The 25,754-nt window shown below is 54.9% G+C and overlaps 1 protein-coding gene across 1 annotated transcript; it reads left to right on the top strand.

Annotated features, from left to right (window-relative positions):
* Positions 1-312: 312 nt before the first annotated feature.
* On the top strand, positions 313-25,620 carry LOC133755417 (E1A-binding protein p400-like; the record flags this gene model as incomplete). Its single annotated transcript, XM_062185528.1, has 14 exons — positions 313-483; positions 605-661; positions 2,025-2,103; positions 2,218-2,475; positions 4,420-4,465; positions 4,542-4,651; positions 8,623-8,830; positions 8,912-9,087; positions 10,824-11,042; positions 12,315-12,510; positions 12,816-12,940; positions 15,730-15,876; positions 22,975-23,052; positions 23,502-25,620. Coding segments are annotated over 14 exons (2,143 nt in total), but the record flags the coding sequence as incomplete, so codon positions are not given.
* Positions 25,621-25,754: the final 134 nt, after the last annotated feature.

Genomic DNA, 25,754 nt, shown 5'->3' with positions numbered 1-25,754 from the left:
GTATTACTCTGGAACTCAAGGCATTTGTCTGGCAGTAGCCACATGTGTGCACATATATGTGTACATGCATAGATGGGTGGGTGGTCACGCCTGCACCCAAGGCTGCTGTGTTGGTGCCAGGCTTCATGGGAATAATCAGAAATGCCAAGGGGAGGGACCCTGGAGAGGAAGGAGGAACTCTGAGCTCTGGGACCCTGTGTAGGAGTCCCTTGTCTGGGCTTCTGTCCACAAGAGGAGGAGCTGCCTAAAATTCTGTGGGCTGCTGGGATATCTCAGGAGTGAGTAGGTCAGTGGCCTCTTGTTAAGCTGCAGGATTTGTGAAGAGAAGACGTCCATTTTGTTTCAGAGCAAAAACAACCGCCCCGTGCGCACGAGCCAGCTCTACGCGCAGGATGAGAACGCCGCCCACACCCAGCTGTACACAAACCACTTTGAGCTAATGAAGACCACTGCTGGCAAGAGAAGCCCCCCCATCAAGCCCCTGTGAGGCCCCACCTGGTCTTTTATGTGGGTGGTGACTGAGGGAAAAGTGTTTGGGGTCTGATAATCTGTGCACCAAGGTCTTCCAGGTGGAGTAACCACTGTCTCCTTTCCTGTGCTGCAGGCTCGGCATGAACCCCTTCCAGAAGAACCCCAAGCACGCCTCTGTGCTGTCGGAAAGGTATCTCTGTGTGTCAGTGCTCACTGAGTGTAACGAACTGTGCAGAGAGCATGCTCCGGACTCTGGAACTCAGCAAGGAGGAGCAGAGTTGATAGATGGGTAGAGAGATGGGAGATGAGCAATTCCAGTGGAATCTGAGTGCTGAGGCTTGTGGTGTTTGCTGTGTTTCTGTAATGTTGGAAAAAGGAGTTCCGAGTTCCTGAGGTGAAGTGGTCACCCCTGCCAGTTCCTGCTTCCTTCCTGGGCTCCACAGAGCCACTAAGCAACCTTGTCAGAATGAGCCAGCTCCTGATGCATCTGCTGACAGCCCCTGATGCGGCTCCCTTCAGCCACCCTGGCCGAGACAGGCCCCGGGTTCTGCCCTGCCATGCTGCCTGAGTGTCCCAGTTGCTGTGCCTCCTGAGGCCGGACCACCTGTTGAAAGCCACGTGCTTGCACTGCTGTTTTTCTCTGTAGCATGAAACATCTTTGGCTGTGCTGTGTCTGTTCCTTGTTGTCTGTGAGCCTGCAAGCATGGAGTAGGCGTTCATCGTGCTTGTTGGTGAGCTGAACAATGAACTCGTGGTTGCTGACGAGCCTCAGGCTGCCCAGTGCTGGGCTGCGTGCTGATTACGACAGTCACAGCCCTGTCTTCAGCCAGCGTGAGAAAGTCCTCAGGCGATCACAGGCAGTAGTTTTCTGTGATGTGTGAGGAGAGGCTTGCACGGGCGAGCAGAGGGCCTCTACGGTGCAATTGTGGCCTGACATTGCAGGCACCAAACCTCTGCGTGGCTGCACCTGGTGTTGAGGTAACCCCCCCAACCCTGTAGGAAAGTGGAGGTGGCACAGCTGAGCGAGGTGAAGCACAGCACACGGGGGGGGGGGGGGGGACATGGCTGTGGGGCTACTGGGAGTTCTATGTGGACAGTGTGTTGAGCTCATGGGGGCGGGCAGTGTCCCCCAGCCAAAGTCTGATGACAGTACCAAGCCTCGCACATGCCACACTTTTTCCTCTTCATGGAAAGGAACCACTTCACCACGCCTGTACTTTGGCCGTTGCTGTTAAGTGAAGCACAACTACTTGAACGTGGGCACTGCAGCACCAGGCAGTTGATCTGAGCACTGACCAATGGGCAGCATTGTGTGCAGTGCTGACTCCCTGCACAAAGGGACGCTCGTCCCAGAGGCAGGACAAGGCGGTGTGAAGTCTCCTAATACCACTCAGGACTGCACGTGATTGACACTTTAGGAGCTGCTCATTTCTGGAGTTTCCTATTTAATGTTTTGAGGGCACTGTCAACTGTGGGTCGCTAAAACTGCAGGGAGGGAGATTGTGGGGAAGGGCTGATGAACACCATGTCTGTAATTTTTGCTTCTGTCTCAGTGGGATCAACTACGACAAGCCGCTGCCTCCCATTCAGGTTGCATCTCTGCGTGCAGAGCGGATTGCCAAAGAGAAAAAGGTATGCACTCTGGACCCTCAGACTCACACAGGACGCTGCCTGATTGCCTCTGTGCCCGGCTGGCCTGGCGTGGCTGGGCCACTCTTCAGTGGCTTCTCTGTTCTGATCCTTTAGGCCCTGGCTGACCAGCAGAAGGCGCAGCAGCCAGCCGTGGCTCAGCCCCCTCCCCCGCAGCAGCAGCAGCCCCCACCGCCACCTCAGCAGCCACCACCACCACTGCCACAGCCACAGACCACGGGCAGCCAGCCGCCAGCAGGACCGCCAACTGTGCAGCCTCAGGCCCAGGCCCCGGCCCCAGCACAGCCACAGCCTGTGCAGGCTCCGCCAAAGGGGCAGCCTGCCATCACCACCGTGGGCAGCGCTGCAGTGCTGGTGAGGAAAGGCCACTGGCCCTGTGTGCCGGGCTGCCTCTCCCACCCAGCATTTGGCATGAGTGCTTCCTGCAGGGCTGAGCATATGGTACCAGTTCCAGACTGCTGCCAGCCAGCAAACCCTCCTCTCTGGGGAAACAGGACAAAAGACTTGGTCTTTCCCTAGCATATGTGGGGAACCTTTTTTTCTCCCAAGGGTCATTTGGATATTTATAGCATCATTTACAAGCCACACAAAATTATCAGCTAAAAAATTAGCCTGCTGCAGATGGTTGAATTCCATGTCCTGCCTGTGGTTGCCCTGGCAGGGCCAGACCAGGTGATTGTAGGCCCTGCACAGCCAGTGGGCCGGATGTTCCCCGGGCCTGCCCTGGGGGGAGTATGTGTCTCCCCCTCCAACTCTGCTTTTGGGGGTTTGGTGATTTTCCTGGATTTAGAAGCTGGAGCAGCTCTTGTTAGTGGAGGCGATGAGGAAGTTTGGAATTGTCCAAATCCCCTAAAATACAACTAGGGCTAATTCTTGTCACTCCCCCAGATGTACAGATAGACATGTGCCCACGTGTCTAAGCTAGCTGCCGCCTTTCTCTCTCTTTTTTTTTAAAGATTCATTTATTTATTTGAAAGTCAGAGTTACGCTGAGAGGGGAGGCAGAGAGAGAGAGAGAGATTGAGATAGATCTTCCATCCGGTGGTTCACTCCCCAGATGGCCGCAACGGCCGGAGCTGTGCCTATCCGATGCCAGGAGCCAGGAGCTTCTTCCGGTCTCCCACGTGGGTGCAGGGGCCCAAGGACTTGCGCCATCCTCTGCTGCTTTCTCAGGGCATAGCAGAGAGCTGGATAGGAAGTGGAGCAGCCGGGTCTCGGACCAGCACCCATATGGGATGCCAGCGCTTCAGGCCAGGGTGTTAACCTGCTGCACCACAGCACTGGCCCCTAAGCTAGCCTTCTCCTGAGAACATACGTACATGGATCTTACGTGCCCTTTGTGAAATAAAGTTGTAAAATGCACAAGAAGGTGGCAGGTGATGTGGCAGTGGGCTAAGCTGCCACGTGGAACACCTGGATCCCATATCAGGGTGCTGGTTAGAGTCCCAGCTCATGTGCTTCCAATCTAGCTTCCTGCTAGTGGGTCTGGGAAGGCAGTAGATGATGGCTCAAGTACCTGGGTTCCTGCCACTCATGTAGGATGGGTTCCTGGCTCCCGGCTTCAGCTGACCCAGACCTGACTGGTGTGGGTATTTGAAGAGTGAACCAGTGGAAACATGAGCCTTCTTGTGTGTGCATACTCTCTCTCTTTCCCTCATTCTGTCTTTTAAATAAATAAATACCTAGAAAAGAAAACTGCCAGAAAGCACAGGAAGGAAAGGCAGTTGAAGTCAGGCAAGCTGTGGTGTCGCACCCCTTTGCTGCTGCGTGTCTCGTAGCTGAGCACGTGTGTTGTAGATGTTGGGATCACAGGTGCAGTCACAAGACCGTCAACCCAGCAGGAAAGTCTCTTCTGTGTGGAACTGTTTTTTCCTCCATCTATTTATTTCTTTTAAAAAGTTACATTTACTGTAGTGGGAATTTCATGTGCACTCAAGAAATTTTGTTTTTCATTCATCCAAAAGATATACAAGTCTCTGTTTAACATTTGCTTGGTAGGAGGCCTGCCCCAGTGAGCAGCAGCACAGGCATGGTCCCAGCTCACTGGAGTGTGCATCCTGGCAAGGAGGGGGCCATTCAGACAGAGCAAGGTCATTTTAATGCTATCAGGAAGGGGTCAGGTGCAGGTGGCTGGTGGTGTGAGCCAGGGGCCAGTGCTGGGGTCGGCTATGCAGTGTGTGGCTGTGTGTGCACATGGATGTGAGCTTAGATTTGGTTCTGAATGAAATGGGGGTCCTGGGAAAACTCAGGCAGGGGAGAACTTAGTGTGAAATTCAAATGAGCTTTCTTTGTTAAACAGGCAGGAACCATTAAGACGTCAGTGACAGGAACAAGCATGCCAACTGGTAAGAGACGCAGCCGTGTGCTGAGGAGGGAGACTGGTATGTTCATACACTAACCCCACGCGTGACTCTGCTACAGGCACCGTGAGTGGAAATGTGATAGTGAATACCATTGCGGGTGTCCCTGCAGCCACCTTCCAGTCCATCAACAAGCGCCTCGCCTCGCCTGTGGCTCCTGCTGCCTTGCCTGTGAGTTGTCCCTGCACCTGGGGAGCACATGTGGCTTGAAGTCTAGGGAAGTTAATTGCCTTTCAGAATATTCCATTGGTGAAGAAAGTATTGATGTGGTTTAAATTTCACAAAATAATCTGATGAGCGTGGCAATTTCAGAAACACTCAGATGTGTAGGAATGGTTTCTGTTTGGTAATTTGAGGGAATGAAAACAAGAGTTTGATGTTTAGATGCTGAAAATGTCCCCCCACCATATGATTTTCAGAGAGGAGGTGGGAGCAAGGGGATGCATTGCTGAGTGTGGTGGCACAGGTGCCCCCACTGCACATGGCAGTGCCTGTGTGGGGAAGGAGAGGAGCATTGTGGGAGGGGACACATGTCCTGCTGGGACAGACTTAGCCTCACACGTGCTGCCTCAGTGAGGAGCGCAGGTGCAGGAACAGGAGTGGGCCCCGCCTGGGTGAAGGTACAGGCCTGGGATAGTCAGAAACACAGCCCAGCGTCAAGCCCCTGGTTTTCTCTGAAGGTTCACCTTCCAAACAGAACAAAACGGAGCTCAGGGACTTTCAAGTGTATGGACCCTGATTGCTCACTTAATCACAGAATGAGGAGAACCTGACACGTCAGGCTTAGGTGGCTTTGGCTGTAGAGTGCCGTCTATCTTGGGTTGTGTTTGTTAGAATTTTTATTTTCCTTTTATTTGAAAGATACAGAGACAGAGATGTGGATCTTCACTCCGCTGATTCACCTCCCACAGGCCTGTGACAACCAGGGCTGGACTAGGTTGAAGCCAGGAGCTAGGAACTCCATCTGGGTCTCCCACATGGGTGGCTGGGACCCAAGTACTTGAGCTGTCTTCCTGCTTTCTGGGGTGTGCGTTAGCAAGCTAGATCAGAAACAGAGCTGGACCTCAAACCCAGGGACTCACGTGAAGGCTGTGGGCGTCTCAAGAGAGTCTTTGCCCGAGGATGGTGTTGGCAGATGAGTGGAACTGCATAGGGTGTAAAGGAGCCTCGTCCTTCTGTGTGGGCAGTTCACCCTGTTAATAGTGCCAAGGGAGTTCAGTGGAGAAGGATGGTTTTTTCAGTAAAGGTGTTAGACAGCTGGGTAGCCATACACAGCCCATAACTTAGACCGTGGGTAAAAGTCGCTCAGGAGTGGTGTTTAGCTTAGCAGAGCTTCTCCCAAGAAATCAGGGTGCCATTGTATGCACAGAATGGAGTAGAACAGAAAACTCACTCTGACCCAGAAAAGGACGTTTGTCTTGGTGACGAGCTGAGTGTGGTCATTTTTACACCTCTCTCTCTCTCAGTGAATGAAAATTACTGAATAAAAAATTTTTTAAATTTTAAGTTTCGAGGGACTGACACAAGAACAAATTGTTATGAGACCCAAGTGTCAGGGAAAGAAGCAGCCCTGAGAAATAAACAGGATGTACTGAGGCTGTGTGTGCCGTGAGCGTCGGTTCCAACATGTGGGATGGAGTAAAGGTCAAGCCTAAAGCTTGCCCAACATGGACTCGGAAAGGACACCGTGGACCCATGAGCTGGGTCCAAAGTGAACTCCACCCACGGGGCGAGAGTGCACCGGGGTGAGACCCACCCACCTGCCGCTCCTGGTGCTGACCGAGTGCAGAGGTGGCCCTTCGTTCGCAGTGGGTGGTGGTGCTGGGCAGCACCAGCGCAGAGGCACGTTCTGTCCAGAGGTCTGTGCTTCACCTTTGATGTCTTAGATCTCCACAGATAATTATTTTTTGAAGATTGATTTATTTGAAAGGCAGAGAGAAGGAGACAGCAAGAGACAGGGGAGATATCTTCTGTCTGCTTGTTCACTTCCCAGATGGCTACAGTAGCCAAGTGTGGGCCAGGCTGAAGCCAGGAGCCCAGAACTCCATCTGGGTCTCCCACATGTGGGCCAGGTCCCCATGTACTTGAACCATCAATGTTGCCTTCCTTCCCAGGCACATTAGCAGGGAGCAGGATTGGAAACAAAGCAGCCGGGATGGGACAGCACTCCAGATGGGATGCTGGAGTTGCAAGCAGTGTAACCCACTGTGTCACAACACTGACCCCAGTGTTCAGGTACAGTGAGTAGCAGACAGTGAACAAAGTAGGCACCAGGAGTGGAAACTAGCATCAGACATTGAGATTACCAGGTTTAGTTTAGAAACCAATTAACTAGGGGCTGGTGCTGTGGCGCAGCGGGTTAATGCCCTGGCCTGAAGTGCTAGCATCCCATATGGTGCTGGTTTGAGACCTGGCTGCTCCACTTCCGATCCAACTCTCTGCTATGGCCTTGGAAAGCAGTGGGAGACCTGGAAGAAGCTCCTGGCTCCTGGCTTCGGATCGGCACAGCTCTGGCTGTTGCGGCCAATTGGGGGTGAACCATCGGATGGAAGGCCCCCCCCCCCCCCCCCGTGTATCTCTGACTTTCAAATAAATAAATAAATAAATAAATAAAAATTTTTTTAAAAAATAAACCAATTAACTATGGCAAGCATGGTGTAGCAAATTAAGCTGCTGCTTAGAAAGCCGGCATCCCATATCAGGGTGCCATTTTTAGTTCCGACTGGTCTGTTTCCAATCCAGCTTCCCGCTGATTGCCTGGGAGGTGGAAGTGGAAGATGGCGCAATTACCCAGGCCCTTGCTACACACACATGGGAGGCCAGGATGGAGTTCCTGGTTCCGGGCTTCAGCCTGGCACAGATCTAGCTGTTGGGGTCATTTGAGGAGTGAACCAGTAAATCGAAGATTTCTCTTTCTCTTTCAAATAAACAAATCTTTTTAAAAATTATACTGTATTTTAAAGAAATAAAAGAAGTTGGAGAACATCTTTTTTTTTTTTTAAAAAAGGAAACTATATTTAAAAAGAGAATTTTTAGAAATTAAATCTATAAGTACCAAAATTGGAAGAAAAGTAACCCTTACAGATGGGTTTAATGACAAAGCTGGAGAGGGTTAGTAAACTCGGAGAGAAGGCAGAAGAATTGCCCAAGTTTAGCAGGGAGAGAAGATGGTCTTGCTGACAAGCTCCTGGGAGCCATGACCCTGCTGTGGGGGTCCCGGTGCCAGATGGGAACAAACCCAGCAGAAGCTGCACTTCAGAAGGTTGGTTTCCCAGAGCTGATCTGTGCATGCACAAGCCCAGCTACCCTCCCAGGCAGCGACACAGAGGGGAACCCACAGAGAGCCAGGCAGGGAAGGAAGGCATAGCAGTTACCGTTTAGGGCAGGGATTACGCCAGGAGCCTGCAGGGCTGTCGACCTGCTGCCCCGTGTCATTACAGCACCAGCAGATCTTGGAGGGTGTGTTTTGTAAAGTCCCTACCATTCACAAGTGCCAACGTATTAACTTAGAGTTTAAGTCCTATGATTGATTTTTAGATGAGCCACCAGAAGAGTGCAAATGGAGTCTGCAGCTTCCGGGCTTTGGGAAGCAAGGTCCTGGAGGAGGACATCTGGTGAAGCAAGGGAGCGAGCAGCCGCCAGCTCTCAGTCTGAGCACAAGAGATGTAGAAGGGTCCAGAACAGAAAGGGCCAGCATCTGAACCAGGGGAGCTTAAGGGACTTTTCAAGGTGGAACTGCTAGGGTTTGGTGCAGCACTGCGGGAGAGGCCTTGAGCAAGGCCGCGGCTGCTTCTGCCCTGGCCCGAGGTTGGCGCTCCGAGGCAGTGAGTGGGCAAGGCCTTGCAGCAGGGGCTCAGGCTGTGTTTGCAGATTTGGGAGTGAGGGGGAGAGTCAGGACCCTGGAGGACAGTTAAGAATTCGAGATACTGCCTGGGCCAGACAGCCTCTTCATCTGGAACCGTCGCTCCTTCTGTGGGCAACCTGACCTGCTGTAGGAAGACATGGCTGAGTGCCCCAGGTACACTCTTGGCACTCACGCACCCTGACCAGAGACTGATGTCAGGATGTGCGTCTGGCATTTTGTTTCCTGTCACGTAGGAGGAGCAGGGACTTTGATACATTTATATGTTTGCTTTTCGTAGGCAACTGGAGGTTCTGCTCCTGCCCAGGTGGTTCACACCCAGCCACGAGCAGTTGGCTCCCCAGCCACAGCCACCACCGACCTGGTATCCATGACAACAACTCAGGGTGTTCGAGCTGTCACTTCAGTGACAGCCTCAGCTGTGGTCACCACCAACCTGACCCCGGTGCAGACCCCAGCACGGTCTCTGGTGACGCAGGTGTCCCAAGGTATAAGCATGCCTGGCGTTGGCCTCTGTCTCTGCCCGCTGTGAGAGCCTGAGTGGACACCTGACGCACATCCCTCCACAGCCACAGGGGTCCAGCTTCCAGGAAAGACCATCACGCCGGCACATTTCCAGCTCCTGAGGCAGCAGCAGCAGCAGCAGCAGCAGCAGCAGCAGCAAGCCTCCCAGGTGCAGGTTCCGCAGATGCAGGGCCAGGCCCAGTCCCCTGCTCAGATCAAAGCCGTGGGCAAAGTGGCGCCGGTGAGCATCCCCAGAAAGTCGGAAGCATACCCACCTGCACAGGAGCTGTGCGGTGCTGGCTGGTGCGCGTCGAGGGGTATTGTGAACAAGCCCGTCTGCAGTTAGGAGGTGTTGTGTTAGGTTTCCGTGGGACTCTACGCAGGGGCCCTCTGGTCCTGCTTTTCACAGGCATCTCTGAGCTCAGGCAGGGCTCCCTGTTTCCTGGTGCCTTTTGACACTTAGCTTTCTTGAGTATTGTACACAGCAGGTCATTCACCAGAGAGGACCAGTGGGTCCCCTTGGTCCATTCCTGACCAGAGAATGCTGGTGAGAAAGTTGCCCACAGTGTCAGGAGGCCAAGTAGCGGAAACAATTTTGTTTAAGGAATATTGCGCTTGCAGACTGTTTGAAAGCTGGTCATGTGAGTGGCCATCCTGATTTGACCCGCTGGACACCTCTCCTGCTGTCACTCACTGCAGCATATTTGTTTAAAAAGGACAAGTTGTATCACCATTGTAAATGGAAGTTATCATTAGGAAGTAACCAGAACAGCACACACAGTGAAAAAACAAGGTGCTTTTCTGAAGTCCCAGCTCGCAGCTGGGCCTGAGCCTGCTCTTTCTCAGCAGAGAGGGCCGGAGGGTCCTTCCAGAGCTGGGCCGTGTCCCATGTCCCCTTTGAGGCCTGTCTTCTTGTTCTTCAAAACGGCAGATGCCTTCTCAGTGGTCTTGTGGCCACCGCTGGGCCTGCCTCGTTCCTTTGGAGAAGCGGTTACAGCTGTGTGCCCTGGTGTGGTGGCCACTAGCCAGCTGCTTGTGGTTATCGAGAGAAACTTGAATCACTTGAATTGCAGCAGAGGAAACCATGAGGATCCCCCTGTGTCCCTGCATCTGTGCTTCAGGGCCCACTGGCCATGTGGTTGCTGCATGGGACTGCCCGGGGCTAACCTGTTCCCGGGCTCTGTAAAGGTGGTCTGACAGATGCACAGAGCCGGCCTGAACTCCTTTTCCAGTTGGGTGTGTTTCCTACTCTCGGGGTGGGCAGCAGTCGAGCCTGACCTACCCACCCCTAGATGTTTCCGTACTCCTCATCGACCCCGCTTAGCCAGTGTCAGTGTTGTTTTCGAGAGGCATTGAGAGTCATGAGCAGTTTAGTGTGCGTTCTCTGGACCGTTTATTTCTTAAAACACTTCCTGAACTTGGTATCCTGGTGTCTCCATGTTTTTACTTCTTTTAACGATGTAATGCATAAACTGTTTATTATTAAGTTATTAATACGTTTAATGGTGTTATAGATTTATTTTTTTAGGAATGTTTAAACAAGATTTAGTTTGTTTTTTTTAAGTTATTTGAATGATGGCAGGAGGGAGAGAGATCTTCCATCTGCTGGCTCACTCTCCAGATGGCCACAGTAACCAGGGGTAGGCCAGGCCGAACCTGGGAACCTGGAACTCCATTCAGATCTCCCACGGGGTGCAGGGCGCAGGCACTCGGGCCATCTTCCACTGCTTTCCCAGGCACTGCAGGAGGCGGCTTCACCTGCTGTCCCGCAGCACTAGCCGTGGTGCTGTAGATGGAGAGTGTCATGAGCGATGGGACCTGAGCAGTTAGCCCGTGCTACCCTGTCACTAGCACTGATGAGACACTGGGAGGGCTTGGGTGTTTTGCTGTCTGCACTGGAGCAGGTGCTGGGTGCCCCTCAGTGTAAAGGGTGAGGGCTGGGTAGTGTGCAGACAGTGTTTTTTCTTTGGGTTTTAGGAACACATCATCAAAATGCAGAAGCAGAAGCTGCAGCTGCCCCCGCAGCCCCCACCACCGCAGGCCCAGCCAGGGCCCCCCCAGCCCCCAGCCCAGGTGCAAGTGCAGCCGCCACAGCCCCCACAGCAGCAGAGCCCGCAGCTCACCACAGTCACGGCTCCACGGCCCGGAGCGCTGCTCACGGGCACCACGGTGGCCAACCTCCAGGTGGCCCGGCTTGTAAGTTGTAGTTTGTGTGTTTATTTTCCAAAAGCAGTGTCTTTTCCTGTCTTGGCTGAGCTCTTTCTGTGGGCTTCAGCTGCCATGGACCTACAAGTGAAGCGTGAGACCCGAACTCTGACCCAGCAGTACCTCCCAGAAATGATTGCCACCAGCTTCTCAGCTGCAACAGTGTAGATGAGGGAGTGTGTGACAGGCAGGTGAGGCACAATGTGTGTGCGGTGAGGGGTAGGTGGGACTGAAGCCGGTGCCATCAGCTGCTGGAGCCTCTTGGGAGGCAGGGAGCGCATCTGGGGACTTTGGGAGCTGGAATGAGAACAAGAAGCAGAGGAGAACAATTTTTGGCGTGGGTATCAGGCAGCGACAGCTTCCATCCTGGAGACTCCCCTGAGCTGTGCACTGCCCCAGGGCCCTGTGTCTGTCAACTGGCCCAGTGCTGGTGGTCACTTTACAGCAGGGAGAACAGGCGAAGAAACTGACAGGCAAGCTGAGTGGGGACCCAGATCCTGCTCTGGTCCACTGCGGCTCCCTGGGTGTCAGGGCTGTTTCTCAGTCCTTCCCTGGAGATCTCTGGCAAGGGCCTAGGGGCTGTGTTCACGGGAAATGCAAGTTCAGAGGAGAAGGGAGCCCGGTACTGGCCAGGATCTGGGCACTGGCTGTGAGGACTGTGAAGGTGTGTACACCTGGGCCCTGCCCCGGAGAGGCAGCAACTCTGCTCCTGTAAGCAAACGCGCACGTTCTGAGGACGGTGTGGGGACTCAGTGCCTGTTGCCCAGGGCCTCACCGAGCACCCAGAGCGTCCATGCAGTGGGCATGAAACGACTCTGGAAGGTGATCACTGTGCAGATACCCATGATCCATCACGTTTTATGTGCTGTCACCATGGCTACATGGATGAGAGCAAGGCCTCCGGGGCTAAAACCAATTGCAACGTTTGTACGTGGGTGATTTTCCTCCTTTATTTCCTTAGGTAATCTGTACATATCAAAATAGGCTCATTTCCATTTTCCTTTTCGGAAGTGTAGTGTGATGGGGAGGTAGAGGCAGCGTCCTGCAATGGAGGTTCGGGTGGGAGTGGGCAGCAGGCTGCTCATGGAGAGGCCTGAGACGCTGGGTCTCCCTGCGGCGCATGAGCTGCCAAGTTTTCCTGTAGCCCCATTGGTTTGTTAGTGTTTGTGAAATGTCTCGCGACTTGACGTCTTGTGGAGAACTGTTTGCAGACACAGCGTGTCCTGAATGTCTCTGGACTCTCCTGTTATTTCCACTGTTTAGACCCGGGTTCCCACTTCTCAGCTGCAGGCGCAAGGGCAGATGCAGACCCAGACGCCCCAGCCGGCCCAGGTGGCCTTGGCGAAGCCGCCGGTGGTGTCCGTCCCAGCGGCCGTGGTCTCCTCGCCGGGAGTCACCACCCTGCCCATGAACGTGGCAGGCATCAGCGTGGCCATCGGGCAGCCGCAGAAAGCAGCAGGTGCCGCGTCCCAGCCCCCGCTGCTCCTTCCTGGGCTGCGCCCGCTTTATGAGTCCTTCTGGGTACAAGTGCCACCACCTTTGCTGTGTCCTCTCCCTGACGCCTGTCTCGTGCTTGTGGTCTTCTGTTTTAGCAGCAGTGCCTCTCCGAGGTTTCCAGTGACAGAGTCTGTCCCTCAGTTTAATCCTTAACATTCCAAACCTTGCATATCTTCACTTAATTGTCAGTGTGCTGGGGGGTGGCTTCCTCACTGGCAGCTCTGGGGGCAGAGCTGGCGTGGGGCTGACTGGCCCTCGCTGCTGCAGGGCAGACCGTCGTGGCGCAGCCCGTGCACGTGCAGCAGCTGCTGAAGCTCAAGCAGCAGGCCGTCCAGCAGCAGAAGGCCCTCCAGCCCCAGGTTGCCCAGGGCCCAGCCGCCGTCCAGCAGAAGGTAGGTATGGGTCCCACTGAGGGTCTCGTCTCCGTGCCGCTGTCGCTGAGGTGAGAGTTTGGCTGCCAGAGGGAGGTCCTGAGTAGATGGGGAAGAAGGCTTCTGGGTGGCTGCTGGTGTGGTCAGTGCTGTTCTGCTTTCTTCTTTCTCTTCCTGTGAGGTGACAGTGGTCTGGGGATGAGGCTCTGGGGGCCTCTGTAAGGATGGCTGGGCACGAGATGGAATACAGGATGTGGGACTGCACAAGGGGCTCTGGGAAGCAGAGGCAGCTTACAGTGTGTGGCCCCCTGGAGTCCTGGTCCAGGCCAGGGCACTGCCTGGTTGGCATCCAAGCAAGAAGCACACTAGGTGTGCGGGGAAGCATGAGGGAGTGGAGGAGGCCTCGGCAGAAGCCTCTGCTGAGCAGGGCCCGTGCCGTGCATACGGAGTTGGCATTAAGCTGGCACTGCTGCTCGTAGCTGGCCTTGAGTGGGCACAGGACACAGTCTGAAGTGAGAGTGGCAGGCTCAGGGTCCCAGCTCTCGTGCTGCTCTCTGACCACTCAGCACTCCCCAGGAGCTCCACAGGACTGCAGAGCTTGGCCTCAGATTGGAGCGGGTGAGTTTGAGGAGACTGAGGCACACAGCAAGAAGGCAGGACGAGGGGCCGAGGGGCTGGCACCACTGCGACCCTGGAGTCTGGGGCCCAGCACCATGCTGGGTGGCTGCCACCTCGTGCGGGGTCTGCAGTGTCCGGCCGGTGCATGCCTCGTGCGCACAGCATGGCAGAGAGCTGGAAGCAGAGCTGTTGTGGGACACCTCGGGGGAGGGAAGACCGTGAGCCATGAGTGCTCAGAGACCCCAGTGCCAAGGGAGGGTGATTGGCAGGAGGGGTCAGTATTGCAAGGACATGGGGGCCCCATTGCATCACAGGTGCCTTTCAGACGCGCTTGACTTCCTCACACAGTGCCACAGTGTCCCAGGAAGTGTGGGTGGAGGATGGTCATGGTGACCAGGAGGTGGGCAGGTGGAACAAGGAGAACCACCTTCCAGCCCTTCCCACAGTGCCTGGCTTAGCACCTCCGGGACAGGGCAGCCAGCACAGGGGCCACTGTGGGTGATAGAGGCTCCTTGGGAGAAAGGCCTGGCAGGTACGTGTACAGCCTCTTGTCTAGTCCACAGACCCTCAGGGCCCATCACCTTAGGACACCAGCACTAATACAGTGTGCTCTGGAAAACCTGAGGTGAGACCACACCTGCAGGAGTGATGGGCAGGCCTCAGCTGAAGTGCTGACCTACATTTTCACATTCTAGAAAACCTGCAGCAGCTAAGCTGCCACCTGGGACATCAGTGTCCCACATTGGAGTGCCTGGGCTGAGTCCCTGGCTCCTGTCTTCAGCCTGGCCTAGCTCCATCTGTTGTGGGCATTTGGGATTGAACCGCTGGATGGGAGATGTCTGTCTGTCTGTATCTTACTCTTGTTGCCTTTCTTTTAAAGACTTATTTATTTATTTGAAAGGCAGAGTTACAGAGAGGCAGCAGCAGAAGATAGAGAAAGATTTTCCATCAGCTGGTTTATTCCCCAAATGGCCACAGTGGCTGGAACTGGGCCGAATTGAAGCCAGGAGCTTCATCCAGTTCTCCCACGCGGGTGCAGGGCGCAAGGACTTTCGCCATCTTCACCTGCTTTCCCAGGCGCATTAGCAGGGAGCTAGATCAGAAATGGAGCAGCCAGGATGTATTGGATGCCGGTGTTGCAGGTGGCGATTCACTGTGCCACAGCACCGGCCCCTTTGTCTTTCAAATAAAATGGAAATAACTAAATAAAAATGGAAGTAACTTAATAAAAAAAAAACTTAAAAAACTTAGACATTAACAAGTGTCTTATTGATGAGTGGTCACAGCTTGCAGAGCAGATGTAGGAGCCACATGTGTGTGTAGCCTTCTCAGTGGTATTTGGATTTTCCTGCAAAGAAAACTAAAAGTTAGATTCAGTGTGCAAAAGTTATACACTTGGGCTTGCATGGTGGTGCAGTGAGTTAAACTGGTGCTTACTATGCCCAGCATCCCACATCAGAGCCGTGGTTCCCAGTCCCGGCAGCTCTGCTCCGATCCAGCTCCTTGCTAATGCGCCTGGGAAAGCAGCAGGTGATGACCCAAGTGCTTGGGCTACTCCACCCACGTAGGAGACCCTGCTGGAGTTCCAGGCTCCTGCCTTCAGCTGGACCCAGACCCAGCCCCAGCCATCACAGCCATTTGAGGAGTGAACCAGCCAATGGAAGATCTCTTTCAGTCTCTTTCCCCTGCCCCCTTCACTCTACCTGTCAAATAAATAAATACATTATTGAAATGTTTATAATTATGGATCCAAGTCTATTATCCCTTGTACTCAGTATTTCTGGGTTCTACCAAAGTTTTAGACCAGATTTGAGAAGGTAGGATCGCATTCAGTCACTTAAGCAATGGAAGACTTCACCAGGAGCCGTGGAGGGTGTCTGGCTGCTACTCACGCTGGCCATCCTGGGCAGGAAGCCCCTGCTGCCGTCCGCCACACTCCTTGTGTGAGGTGGGCTGGAGGAGTTGGCCAGGGCCGCCGGGAGAGGGGCTGGCAAGCTGCACCAAGCCGACGGAAGTTCGGTGCCTGAGGAGAATGGACCAGAGGGAGCAGGCAGGGCCACGAGCCCGACTTCTACAGAGCACGTTATTTTGGTGCTGGGGTCCTGGGGTGAAGGCCAGGTGGTGGTCACAGAGGGGTCTGAGCCAGGGCATCATCATTATCCAGCTCTGACCTGCAGCCCCTCTCTCTCCAGATAACAGCACAGCAGATTGCTGCCCAGGGCCCACAGCAGAAGGTCACCTACGCCACCCAGCCAGCCCTGAAAACCCAGTTTCTCACCACACCCATCTCTCAGGCACAGAAACTGGCCGGGACTCAGCAGGTGCAGACCCAGATCCAGGTGAGCACAGCACAGCTCCTGCGTGAAATGCGCATGAGTACAGGTGGGAATGTCCTTGAAAGAGTGAGGCACAGTGCAGGTACCCTGTGGGCACGGTGTCACCATGCCACATGTGCCTGTCGGACTGTGTGAGTAAACCCCTGGTGTGAGCACATGCGTGAGTGCAGTGGGATCGCGAGAGTGTGGGTCCAGGCTTTCCTCAGCAGCAGTGGGGCACGTCCTCGCCTGCAGTGCTGATGTTCCGAGCTCCGTCTGGACCAGGGAGGGAGACGGTGCCTCCCCTTGGTGGGAGTTGAGTCTGACTTCCGCCCGCTGCAGGGTGTCTTGTAGGTGCAAGAGGTCTCTTGGCTCTGCTCCTTTGGCCCTCAATCTGGAGTTCCACTCCCACCAGGACTGTGGTCTCATGTACTTTATGGTCTTGCAGTCTGTTGTGTTGGGTGTCTTGTGTCTCACCACGCTGCCTTCTGAATCGTGAAGGTTCTGCGTGTGACACTGAAGTCAGAATAGGGTAAAGTGTCCATGTCACACCCCGTTACTGGTAGCACCGTATATGAGAAGGTCCGTTCTCCTCCACGATCCACGTTGCCACCTCCAGCCACTCCAGTGCAGTGTTTGGCTAGGCTGTGCCACACGTTGGCACCCAGTGTGTGTGAGGCCAGTTCTTCAGGAGTGTCTAGGCTGTCCCTGGCTCCTTGCACTTCTGTGTTAATGTAGGAGTCTGGACAGCAGAAATAATGCCGCCAGAGCTTTTATGAGCGTGCGCAGATTCTGGAGGTCAAAGCTGAGCTCTACCCATGGCTTCAGATTCACCAACACAGTCTCTCTCTCCGGTTACTGCAGTCTCCTTGAGGCCCTTGAGCTAATGGTTAGACTTGTTCTTATACTCAGGGTCTCCAGAGGCGAGTACGCTGACCTCTCAGCTGGCGGCTGTCTCGCTGCTGCCCCTCAGCTTTCCTGGCTGCCTCTGTGTGTTTTTGTGCCCCCATGGCTGAAGACTGCTTCCTCTGCCTTCCTCCTGTCGCCACGTCGCAGTGCAGCCCAGCACACAACCACTGTGCAGCGCAGTGAGGAGGTTCCAAACCTTCCTACTTCGCTACAAATCTTTGTCCCTTTTTGGCTGTGATGGTGGTTTTTGTTGCCTTTAAAAGCTGTCTGGGGCCGGCACTGTGGCAGAGGGTTAAAGCCCTGACCTGTAGTGCCAGACTCCCATATGGGCGCCGGTTCAAGTCCCAGCTGCTCCGCTTCTGATCTGGCTCCCTGCTGATGCACCAAGGAAAGCAGCTAAGGAATGGGCCCCTGCACCCACATGGGAGACACGGGGGAAAGGGAGCCTCCTGTCTCCTGGCTTCGGATCAGCTCAGCTCCAGCTCAGCTCCAACCATTACAGCTGTTTGGGGAGTTAACCAGTGGATGGAAGACCTCTCTCTCTCTGTGTCTACTTCTCTGTAACTCTGCCTTTAAAATAAATAAAAATATTTTTTAAAAAAAAAGCTGTCTATGGGGCCGGCATTATGGTGCAGCAGGTTAAGCCGCAGCCTACAACACCAGCATCCCGTATGGACACCAGTTCAAGTAAGTCCTGGATCAACTTCCATTCCAGCTCCCTGCTAATGGCCTGGGAAAGCAGTGAAAGATGGTGCAAATGCTTGGGCCCATGCACCCACGTGGGAGACCCAGAAGAAGCTCCTGGCTCCTGGTTTGAACCTGGCCTACCCCAGCTGTTGCAGCCATTCGAGGAGTGGGACAGTGGATGGACGATGTCTCTCTCTGTGTCTGTCTCTCCTTCTCTCTATAACTCTGCTTTTCAAATAAACAAACCTTTAAAAACAAAAGCCATCTGTACACCCTTCACTGATGTCTCCTCAGTCCGAGGCCCTAAGCGCTGTCTGATCACCATGTCCAGATGCCTTCAGACTGCTCCATGGGAGTCCGACCTGGCTGAGCCCCTGCGGTGGTTTCTGCTTCTCCACCCCCCACCCTGTCCCTGTCTGCCTGCACTGTTGCTCTGCTTCCAGGAGAGACTCAGAGACTTTGGGGCCCCGTGGCTGACACCGCACATGCATCCTTGCCTCTGGCCCAGTACAGCCAGTGATGCTGGGCTGGCAGGAGCAGGTCCTAGCCCCTCCTTTCTTCTTTTTTTCTTTTTCTTTCTTTCTTTTTTTTTTTTTTTTTTTTGACAGGCAGAGTGGACAGTGAGAGAGAGACAGAGAGAAAGGTCTTCCTTTTGCCGTTGGTTCACCCTCCAATGGCCACCGCGGCCGGTGTGCTATGGCCAGTGCACCATGCTGATCCGAAGCCAGGAGCCAGGTGCTTCTCCTGGTCTCCCATGCGGGTGCAGGGCCCAAGGACTTGGGCCATCCTCCACTGCCTTCCCGGGCCACAGCAGAGAGCTGGCCTGGAAGAGGGGCAACTGGGATAGAATCTGGCGCCCCAACCAGGACCAGAACCCGGTGTGCTGGTGCCGCAGGCGGAGGATTAGCCTATTGAGCCGCAGCGCCAGCCCCTAGCCCCTCCTTTCTCCTCCGGTTCCTGTCTCACTGACTTTGTACTTGCTCCCCTGTCTGCCACGTCAAAATGTTTTTGAATTTTAGAAGTGTTCCTTAGTTTCCAGCTGAGGTTTTTGGTTATCTTTTACTATTGACTTTTTTTTTTTTTTTTTTTTTTTTTTAAGATTTATTTATCTGAAAGTCAGAGTTACTCAGAGAGAGAATGAGAGGCAGAGAGAGAGAGAGCAAGGTCTTTCATCCATTGGTTCATTCCCCAATTGGCCACAACAGCTGGAGCTGCACCAATCTGAAGCCAGGAGCCAGGAGTGTCTTCCAGGTTTCCCGTGCAGGTGCAGGGGCCCAAGGACTTGGGTCATCTTCCCCAGGCCATAGCAGAGAGCTGTATGGGAAGTGGAGCAGCTGGGACTTGAACCGGCGCCCATATGGGATGCCAGCACTGCAGGCAGCAGCTTTACCTGCTATGCCACAGTGCCGGCCCCCAACTTTTTTTTTTAAGATTTTTTAAATTTATTTATTTGAAAGTTAGAAATACAGAGAGAAGGAGAAACAGATCTTACATTGTTGGTTCACTTCCCATATGTGCACAACAGAAGGGCCTGGGCTAGGCTGAAGCCAGGAGCTTCATCCGGGTCTCCTCTGTGGGTGCAGGGGCCCAAGCACTTGGACCATCCTCCACTGCTTTCCCAGGCCATTAGCAGGGAGCTGGGTCAGAAGTAGAGCAGCTGGGACTCAATGCCCATGTGGGATGCCAGTGCCGCCAGAGTCAGCTTACCTTGCTGCGCCACAGTACCAACCTCTACTGGTGACTTTTTTTTTTTTTTTTTAAGATTTATTTATTTATTTGAAAGGCAGTTACTCAGAGAGAGAGGAGAGGCGGGGAGGGGGAGGGTCTTCCATCTGCTGGTTCACTCCCCAATTGGCCAAAACGGCCAGAGCTGTGCTGATCAGGAGCCAGGAACTTCTTGCAGGTCTCCCACGTGGGTGCAGGGACCCAAGGGCTGCTTTCCCAGGCCATAGCAGAGAGCTGGATTGGAAGTGGAGCAGCCAGGTCTCGAACTGGTGCCCATATGGGATGCCAGTGCTTCAGGCCAGGGCATTTACCCGCTACGCCACAGCCCCGGCCCCTACTGTTGACGTTTTAAAATGCCTTCTTTGGGGCCTTCATTGTACTGTTGCCACAGGAGGCCAAACAGTTCAGTCTTTGAACTGTGTTGAAGCCTGTGTCCTCCAGGGCCGTGTGCAGTGCAGGGACATGGTTCCCTCATTCTGTCACCATGGCCACGTTTCTGTTTGTGCTGTGTCAGGTCCTGTGCTCCCACAGATTGGTCACCTTGTGGGGTTAGCAGCGAGAGGCCCATGTAACTCTCCCACGTTGATTCCGATTAAAGCATCAAAGGGCTCAGTATTGGCTGCAGGTAAACCTGAGTTTGCAGTTTTGCTGTTTGGAAGTGATCCAGGAGTTTGGTCTAAGCCCATGTCTCTCCTCCTGTCAGGGAAGTCCCTCCCAACCCTGGGTGGAACTTCCTGGGTGCTTTTTCCTCCTCTGACTTGGCAGCCACCCCGGTCTCTGGAGGTGCTGCTGCTGCCCAGTCCCTCCGTTGATCTTTGCCTGAGCGTCTGCTCACTGTGTCTAAGCCTCACGGGGTGCAGTTTTCCTCCTGCTTTGTGTGGGCCTGCTCTGCTCATCCTGAATCCCTTCCTGGCTGACATTCTGCTTTCTTCCACTCAAGGACGCTGTGGTCTCTGCTGACGCACACACACGCACGCACCTGCCTCACCAGCCCCTAGAGCTAGTGTCCGCTGCCCTCAGCAGTGCTGCTCTGCCCCGTCTGTCTCCGGCTGTTAGCATCCGTGACATCTCAGGTGAGGTCGTCTTCTCTTTGGAGCACCTCACATCGGACAGTGGCTGTCTCAGCCTGCTCCTGAAGCGTGGCTCTGCCCAGCCCATGAGCAGCTCCTGCCGCCAGTGAGCAGCAGGGGTCAGACCCACTCCAGACGTGCCTGTGTTTGGTGTTCTGCAGCGTCACGACAATGCTTTAGCTTGGCATTTGGGGCTGGCATCTCCGTGGCTGACAAAATGACCAGACGTTCCCTCTTTCCTCCAGTCCCAGCGTCTCCTCCATGACTGCCCCAGAAGTGCCCTCTGCGCGCTCTCCAGCTTGCTCGCGAGCCTTTGTCCAGTCTGTGGGCTTCCACTGATCGCTGTGCACTTGTCACTTTCAGACATTCTCAGATCTGCCTGCTCTTTGTTGGTAGGGGCTTGCCAGGCTTCACAGCGTGGCCGTGCCTGGCTGTCTCCGCTGTTTTTTTTTTAGGTTAATTTTCTCCTTGGGAGCCACTTTTCTTTGCAGTCTGTCTGGGAAATTCTTGGTGGCCTGGGGTAAAGGTGGACTCTTTAGGCTGTGACTTGACACGTTCGTACCTGTGAGGTACTTTGGGCTTGGTCTCTACCCCTGCCCTGGCACTGAGGTTAAAGGCAGTGATGCCTTTGTGGTGGTGAGGCTGTCTCGTCGCAGCGGTGGGCTGTGTGAGGCTGTCCTGTCCACAGCCCGTGTGTGCCTGTGCGGCCACGCCCTTGGGCACCAGAGTACCTCTGCTGCTGCTGCCTTTGCTTCAGTTTGGAACTGGCAGTTTTCACCTTTCCCACATTTGCTATTGCGTTCAGAGGTCTTCTTAGCCTTGTATTTCAGATGTTCTCATATTTTCGGTCGTCCAGTATGAACCTGAATCAGACCCTGAGCTGAGCAGCCCTTGTTTTTTTTTTTCTGTCCACTCTTTTTTTTTTTTTTTTAAGATTTTATTTTATTTATTTGAAAGAGTTACAGAGAGAGGTAGAAACAGAGAGAGTTCTTCCAACCACTGGTTCATTCCCCAGATGGCTGCAACGCCCAGAGCTGAGCCGATCCGAAGCCAGGAGCTTCCTCCGGGTCTCCCACGTGGGTGCAGGGGCCCAAGAACTTGGGTCATCCTCCACTGCTTTCCCAGGCCATAGCAGAGAGCTGGATCGGAAGAGGAGCAGCCAGAACTAGAACTGGCGCCCATGTGGGATGCCAGTGCTTCAGGCCAGGGCGTTAACCTGCTGCACCACAGCGCTGGCCCCCTGTCTACTCATCACACACAAGATCAGGGCACTTATCTTGCTGAACCCTGTTCACAATGTTTTATGTTACACTAAACTAGAAAATGCCTTCTGATTAATTTGAATTTTAATAACAAGAACTGCCATTTATTTAGCATTCTGTAATTTACAAGTGTATATTTCCCTTGAGATTATCTTGGGCAATACCTATTTTTGTCCCTGCTGTGCAACTAAGAGAGCGGAGAGAGCTACGGGGCTGTGTGAGGGCTGCACAGGGCCCTTGACAAGCCCATGTGTCCGGTGGGAGCTAGATCTGCTGCTTTTCCCTGGAGCCTGGCAGTCCTCGTGGCACACACATGAGCCACACCCTTGTGTGACACCAGGACAGCAAGAGAAAGAAATGTTTGCAGAAAACTAATACGAAGTGGGAAATTTTTTTTTTTAATTTCTTTTATTTGATAGGCAGAATTACAAAGAGACAGGAAGAACCAGAAAGAGACATGTATTTCATCTGCTGCTCCACTCCCCAAATGGCCACCACAGGCAGGACTGGGCTGATCTGAAGCCAGGAGACTGGAACTCCATCCGGATCTCTCACATGGGTGCAGGAGCCCAAGCACTTGGGCCATCTCCCACTGCTTTCCCAGGTGCATTAGCAGGGAGCTGGATCGGAAGTGGAGCAGCCGGGACTTAAACCAAACCCCATGTGGGATCCCAGCATCACAGTCAGTGGCTGAACTTGGACCACGGCGCTAGCCTCCTCAAATAAATCTTTTTTTTTTTTTTTTTTTTTTTAAATTTTTTGACAGCCAGAGTGGATAGTGAGAGAGAGAGACAGAGAGAAAGGTCGTCTTTTGCCGTTGGTTCACCCTCCAATGGCCGCTGCGGCCGGCGCACCGCGCTGATCCAAAAGCAGGAGCCAGGTGCTTCTCCTGGTCTCCCATAGGGTGCAGGGCCCAAGCACTTGGGCCATCCTCCACTGCACTCCCGAGCCATAGCAGAGAGCTGGCCTGGAAGAGGGACAACCGGGACAGAATCCGGCGCCCTGACCGGGACTAGAACCCGGTGTGTCGGCGCCGCAAGGCGGAGGATTAGCCTAGTGAGCCACGGCGCCGGCCCCCTCAAATAAATCTTAACCAAAAATAAATAGTCTTGAGCTGCGGCTCACTGTGGCCCAGGCGGGCGGTGGTCAGCTCACTGTGGCCCAGGCGGGCGGTGGTCAGCTCACTGTGGCCCAGGCGGGCGGTGGTCAGCTCACTGTGGCCCAGGCGGGCGGTGGTCAGCTCACTGTGGCCCAGGCGGGCGGTGGTCAGCTCACTGTGGCCCAGGCGGGCGGTGTTATTTCCCACCAAGGTGAGCGCTTGCCCCCAGTGCTGGCGGGCCCTCACCCTTCAGCTGTTCCTGCATCTTGTGGTTGTTTCTGTTTTGTCAAGAACTGAGAAGAAAACAAGCAACTTCTCTTTGTGCACAGTCTGAATTCTGCATTTGTGTCTTGGGTTTGTTTTGTCCAAGGTTGCAAAGCTTCCTCAAGTTGTGCAGCAGCAGAGCCCCGTGGCCGGCATCCAGCAGGTGGCCTCCGCTTCCCAGCAGGTGGGACGCGGGCACGCGTGGTGGCGGGCGGGCGCTGTGTCTGCTGGGAGAGCTGAGGAGTCCCTGCTGATTTCACAAGACAGACAGCGGCAGCTTTGGGGAACAGGACTGCTTTCCCGTGGGGAAAGTCTGACCCCCGCGTGCCCCCCGCAGGGCCGGGCTTTGTGCTCCCGCCCCCAGGCTGTGGGGCACAGAAGTGGATGAGCTTGAGGCAGGGTGGCGGCCCCACTCCCAGCCTGCAGCCGTGCTGTTGCTGCGGTGTGGCTGGGGTGCTGTGGGACAGTGTCACCCCGGCTCCCAGAGTTGAAGGAAACACACATGAAAGACAGTCCCTAACCTGAGTCTCACTCCGCAGAATCTAACTGCGCTGTGTCCGGCCCAGCCTCGGTGCTGTGCTGTCCTGGGCCAGGTTCTGGGTGACTCAAGTGCTCTCTGCTGTCTTGGCCCAGGCTTCTCCGCAGACGGTGACGCTGACACAGGCGACGGCGGCAGGGCAGCAGGTGCAGATGATCCCTGCGGTGACGGCGACGGCCCAGGTGGTCCAGCAGAAGCTCATCCAGCAGCAGGTGGTGACCCCTGCGTCAGCCCCGCTTCAGACACCTGGTGGCCCGAGCCCCGCGCAGGTTCCGGCGGGTTCCGACAGCCCGAGTCAGCAACCCAAGCTGCACATGCGGGTCCCCGCGGTCAGGCTGAAGACGCCCACCAAGCCGCCGTGCCAGTAGTTGGAGGAGCGGGCGCTCGCGTCTGTGGGAGACGCTGCTGCGTGAGATGCGTGCGCCCCGGGAGCTGTCCCTGAGGCAGCGGCGGGGTCGCCCCCGCGGGAATTTGGCCCTCCCTGGCCCGCTGGCCCGCCTGCTGGTCTCCCTTGTCACTTTCTCCTCCAGAGCAGCAGGCTGGGCTTGGAGAGCCACGTCGATTCCTCTGTAGTGCGCAGAGCTCCGCCCGTGCAGAGCCGCGAAGGAGTCCCCGGTGGTGTCTGCCACGTCCCGTCTTCGGCCACCTCAGGGGACAGGCGTCTGCAGGCAGCACCCGCGGTCGGCTCCCCCTTCCGAGGGAGAGCAGCCATGGTTTGCTTTGACGGGACGCACTGAGTCTGTGCACACGTGACACGCCCAGCTTGCGTCCGAGGGAGATGCCCAGTGGGGCCTCCCCGGTCCCACAGCCAGTGTGATTTGTTTTCGTTTAAAGGAAACTCGGCGCGTTCATGACGGGCCCTGGCTTTGGATAAAGCTCTAGGTCCTGGGTGTGCCCAGCGTCCCCCAGCACACGGGCAGCCTTGTGCTCCTGTTCCAGTCGCACGCTGTGAGGTGCAGAGTGAGCCTCACAGGCTCCCCTGCTCCTCACTGGGACGAGGCCTGGTGTGGGGCCTCGAGTAGCTCCTCTGTGGATAGCGTCCTGGGTGGGGCCACAGCGCGGCCCACCCGGGGCTGCGGCATCCTCGGTGGTGGCATCAGGTGTTTGCCACGGCGTCTCAGGCGTGGTTCTGCCAGCATAAGTGGAGAAGTGCCTGGGCTGGTCGTGAAAGGGTTGCAAGACAGGGAGCACCTGCTTCTGTCTGCGCTTAGGCAGGGAGCAGACGTGGCAGCCTCCCTCCCTGGGCTCTCCCCAGGCAGACAGGGCCGTGTCCAGCTGACCTCGTGCTGAGCCGTTCCCGTTGTTGGTCCAGGAAGGTAGGTTCTGCTGAGCTTTTGGACGCCAAGTATCAGGCCGCACACACTTCAAGATTGCTGACTTTTTCATCGCCTGGGCCCTGTCCTGACGTGCCCCTTGGGTGGCATTGAGGAGGCTATGTCCTCTGGGGTCCCCTCACCCTGCAGCCTGTGTTCCACTCCCTGCGAGCTGGCTTTTGAGTCCTTGATGAGAAATTTGGACAGACGTAAAGATGAGATGCTGGAAGGAAGGGACTTAACAAACAGTGCGTGCAGCTTAGCACAGAACACGGGGACCCGTTCCCGTGGCCGGCCCTGCCCGTGCCGGTTTGGTCAGCACCGCGTCCCCGCCCTGTGAGCGTGCCCCTGCTGAGTGCACTGCGGTCACCTTCCACACAGCCAGCCCAGCACGGGCCTGCTGTCCCCTCTGGACGCCTGGGTGTGTGGTTCCCGAGATGCTGCTGCTGACAAGGGCACTCCGCGTAGTCGCTCAGATCCTCCTCCCAGTGTGCTGTTCTTGGCCTGTTTTAAAGGTTACCCTGCCCAGTTATTTAAGAAGTAAGTGTGTGTGTGGGAAGTTGTCGTCTAGCCCTCCTCCCTGCAAGCCCACACCATCTGTGAATCGGAGGTTTTCAGGACGTGACACAAGGCGGCGGCCAGAGCACCGTCCGGACCTGGGTGGGCTCCGTGGGAAGCAGAGGCTTGGAGCCCTGGTGGAGGTCTGGGGCCTGAGCAGGGGTTTGCCCTTGTGTGTTCTATGTTGTTGTTTTTGTTAATTATTGTAACTAGATAGCTGTTGTGTTTTAATCTCTAAAGGAACAGGACTGAAACTGTAAATACTTTGTAAACATGAGAGTTTGTACTTGAACAGTAGGATTTTAAAAGGGCCCTGATATCCTGCCAAACAGAAGGCATAATAAATGACCTTTTTGTAGACTTTCTCATCTTGTCTTTTATAGAAAACGATCACTGAAGATGCCAGTTACGCTTTCATTTGGGGGCAGGGGCACAGAGTAAGTAGTGTTGGAGCCACTTGCCCCGTGGTGTAGCGGA

This window comes from Lepus europaeus, unplaced genomic scaffold (genome assembly GCF_033115175.1).
Source record: "Lepus europaeus isolate LE1 unplaced genomic scaffold, mLepTim1.pri SCAFFOLD_448, whole genome shotgun sequence".
NCBI classification, from domain to species: Eukaryota; Metazoa; Chordata; class Mammalia; order Lagomorpha; family Leporidae; genus Lepus; species Lepus europaeus.
Note: the sequence above shows the minus strand (reverse complement) of the source record. Positions and strands in the feature narration are given on the sequence as shown.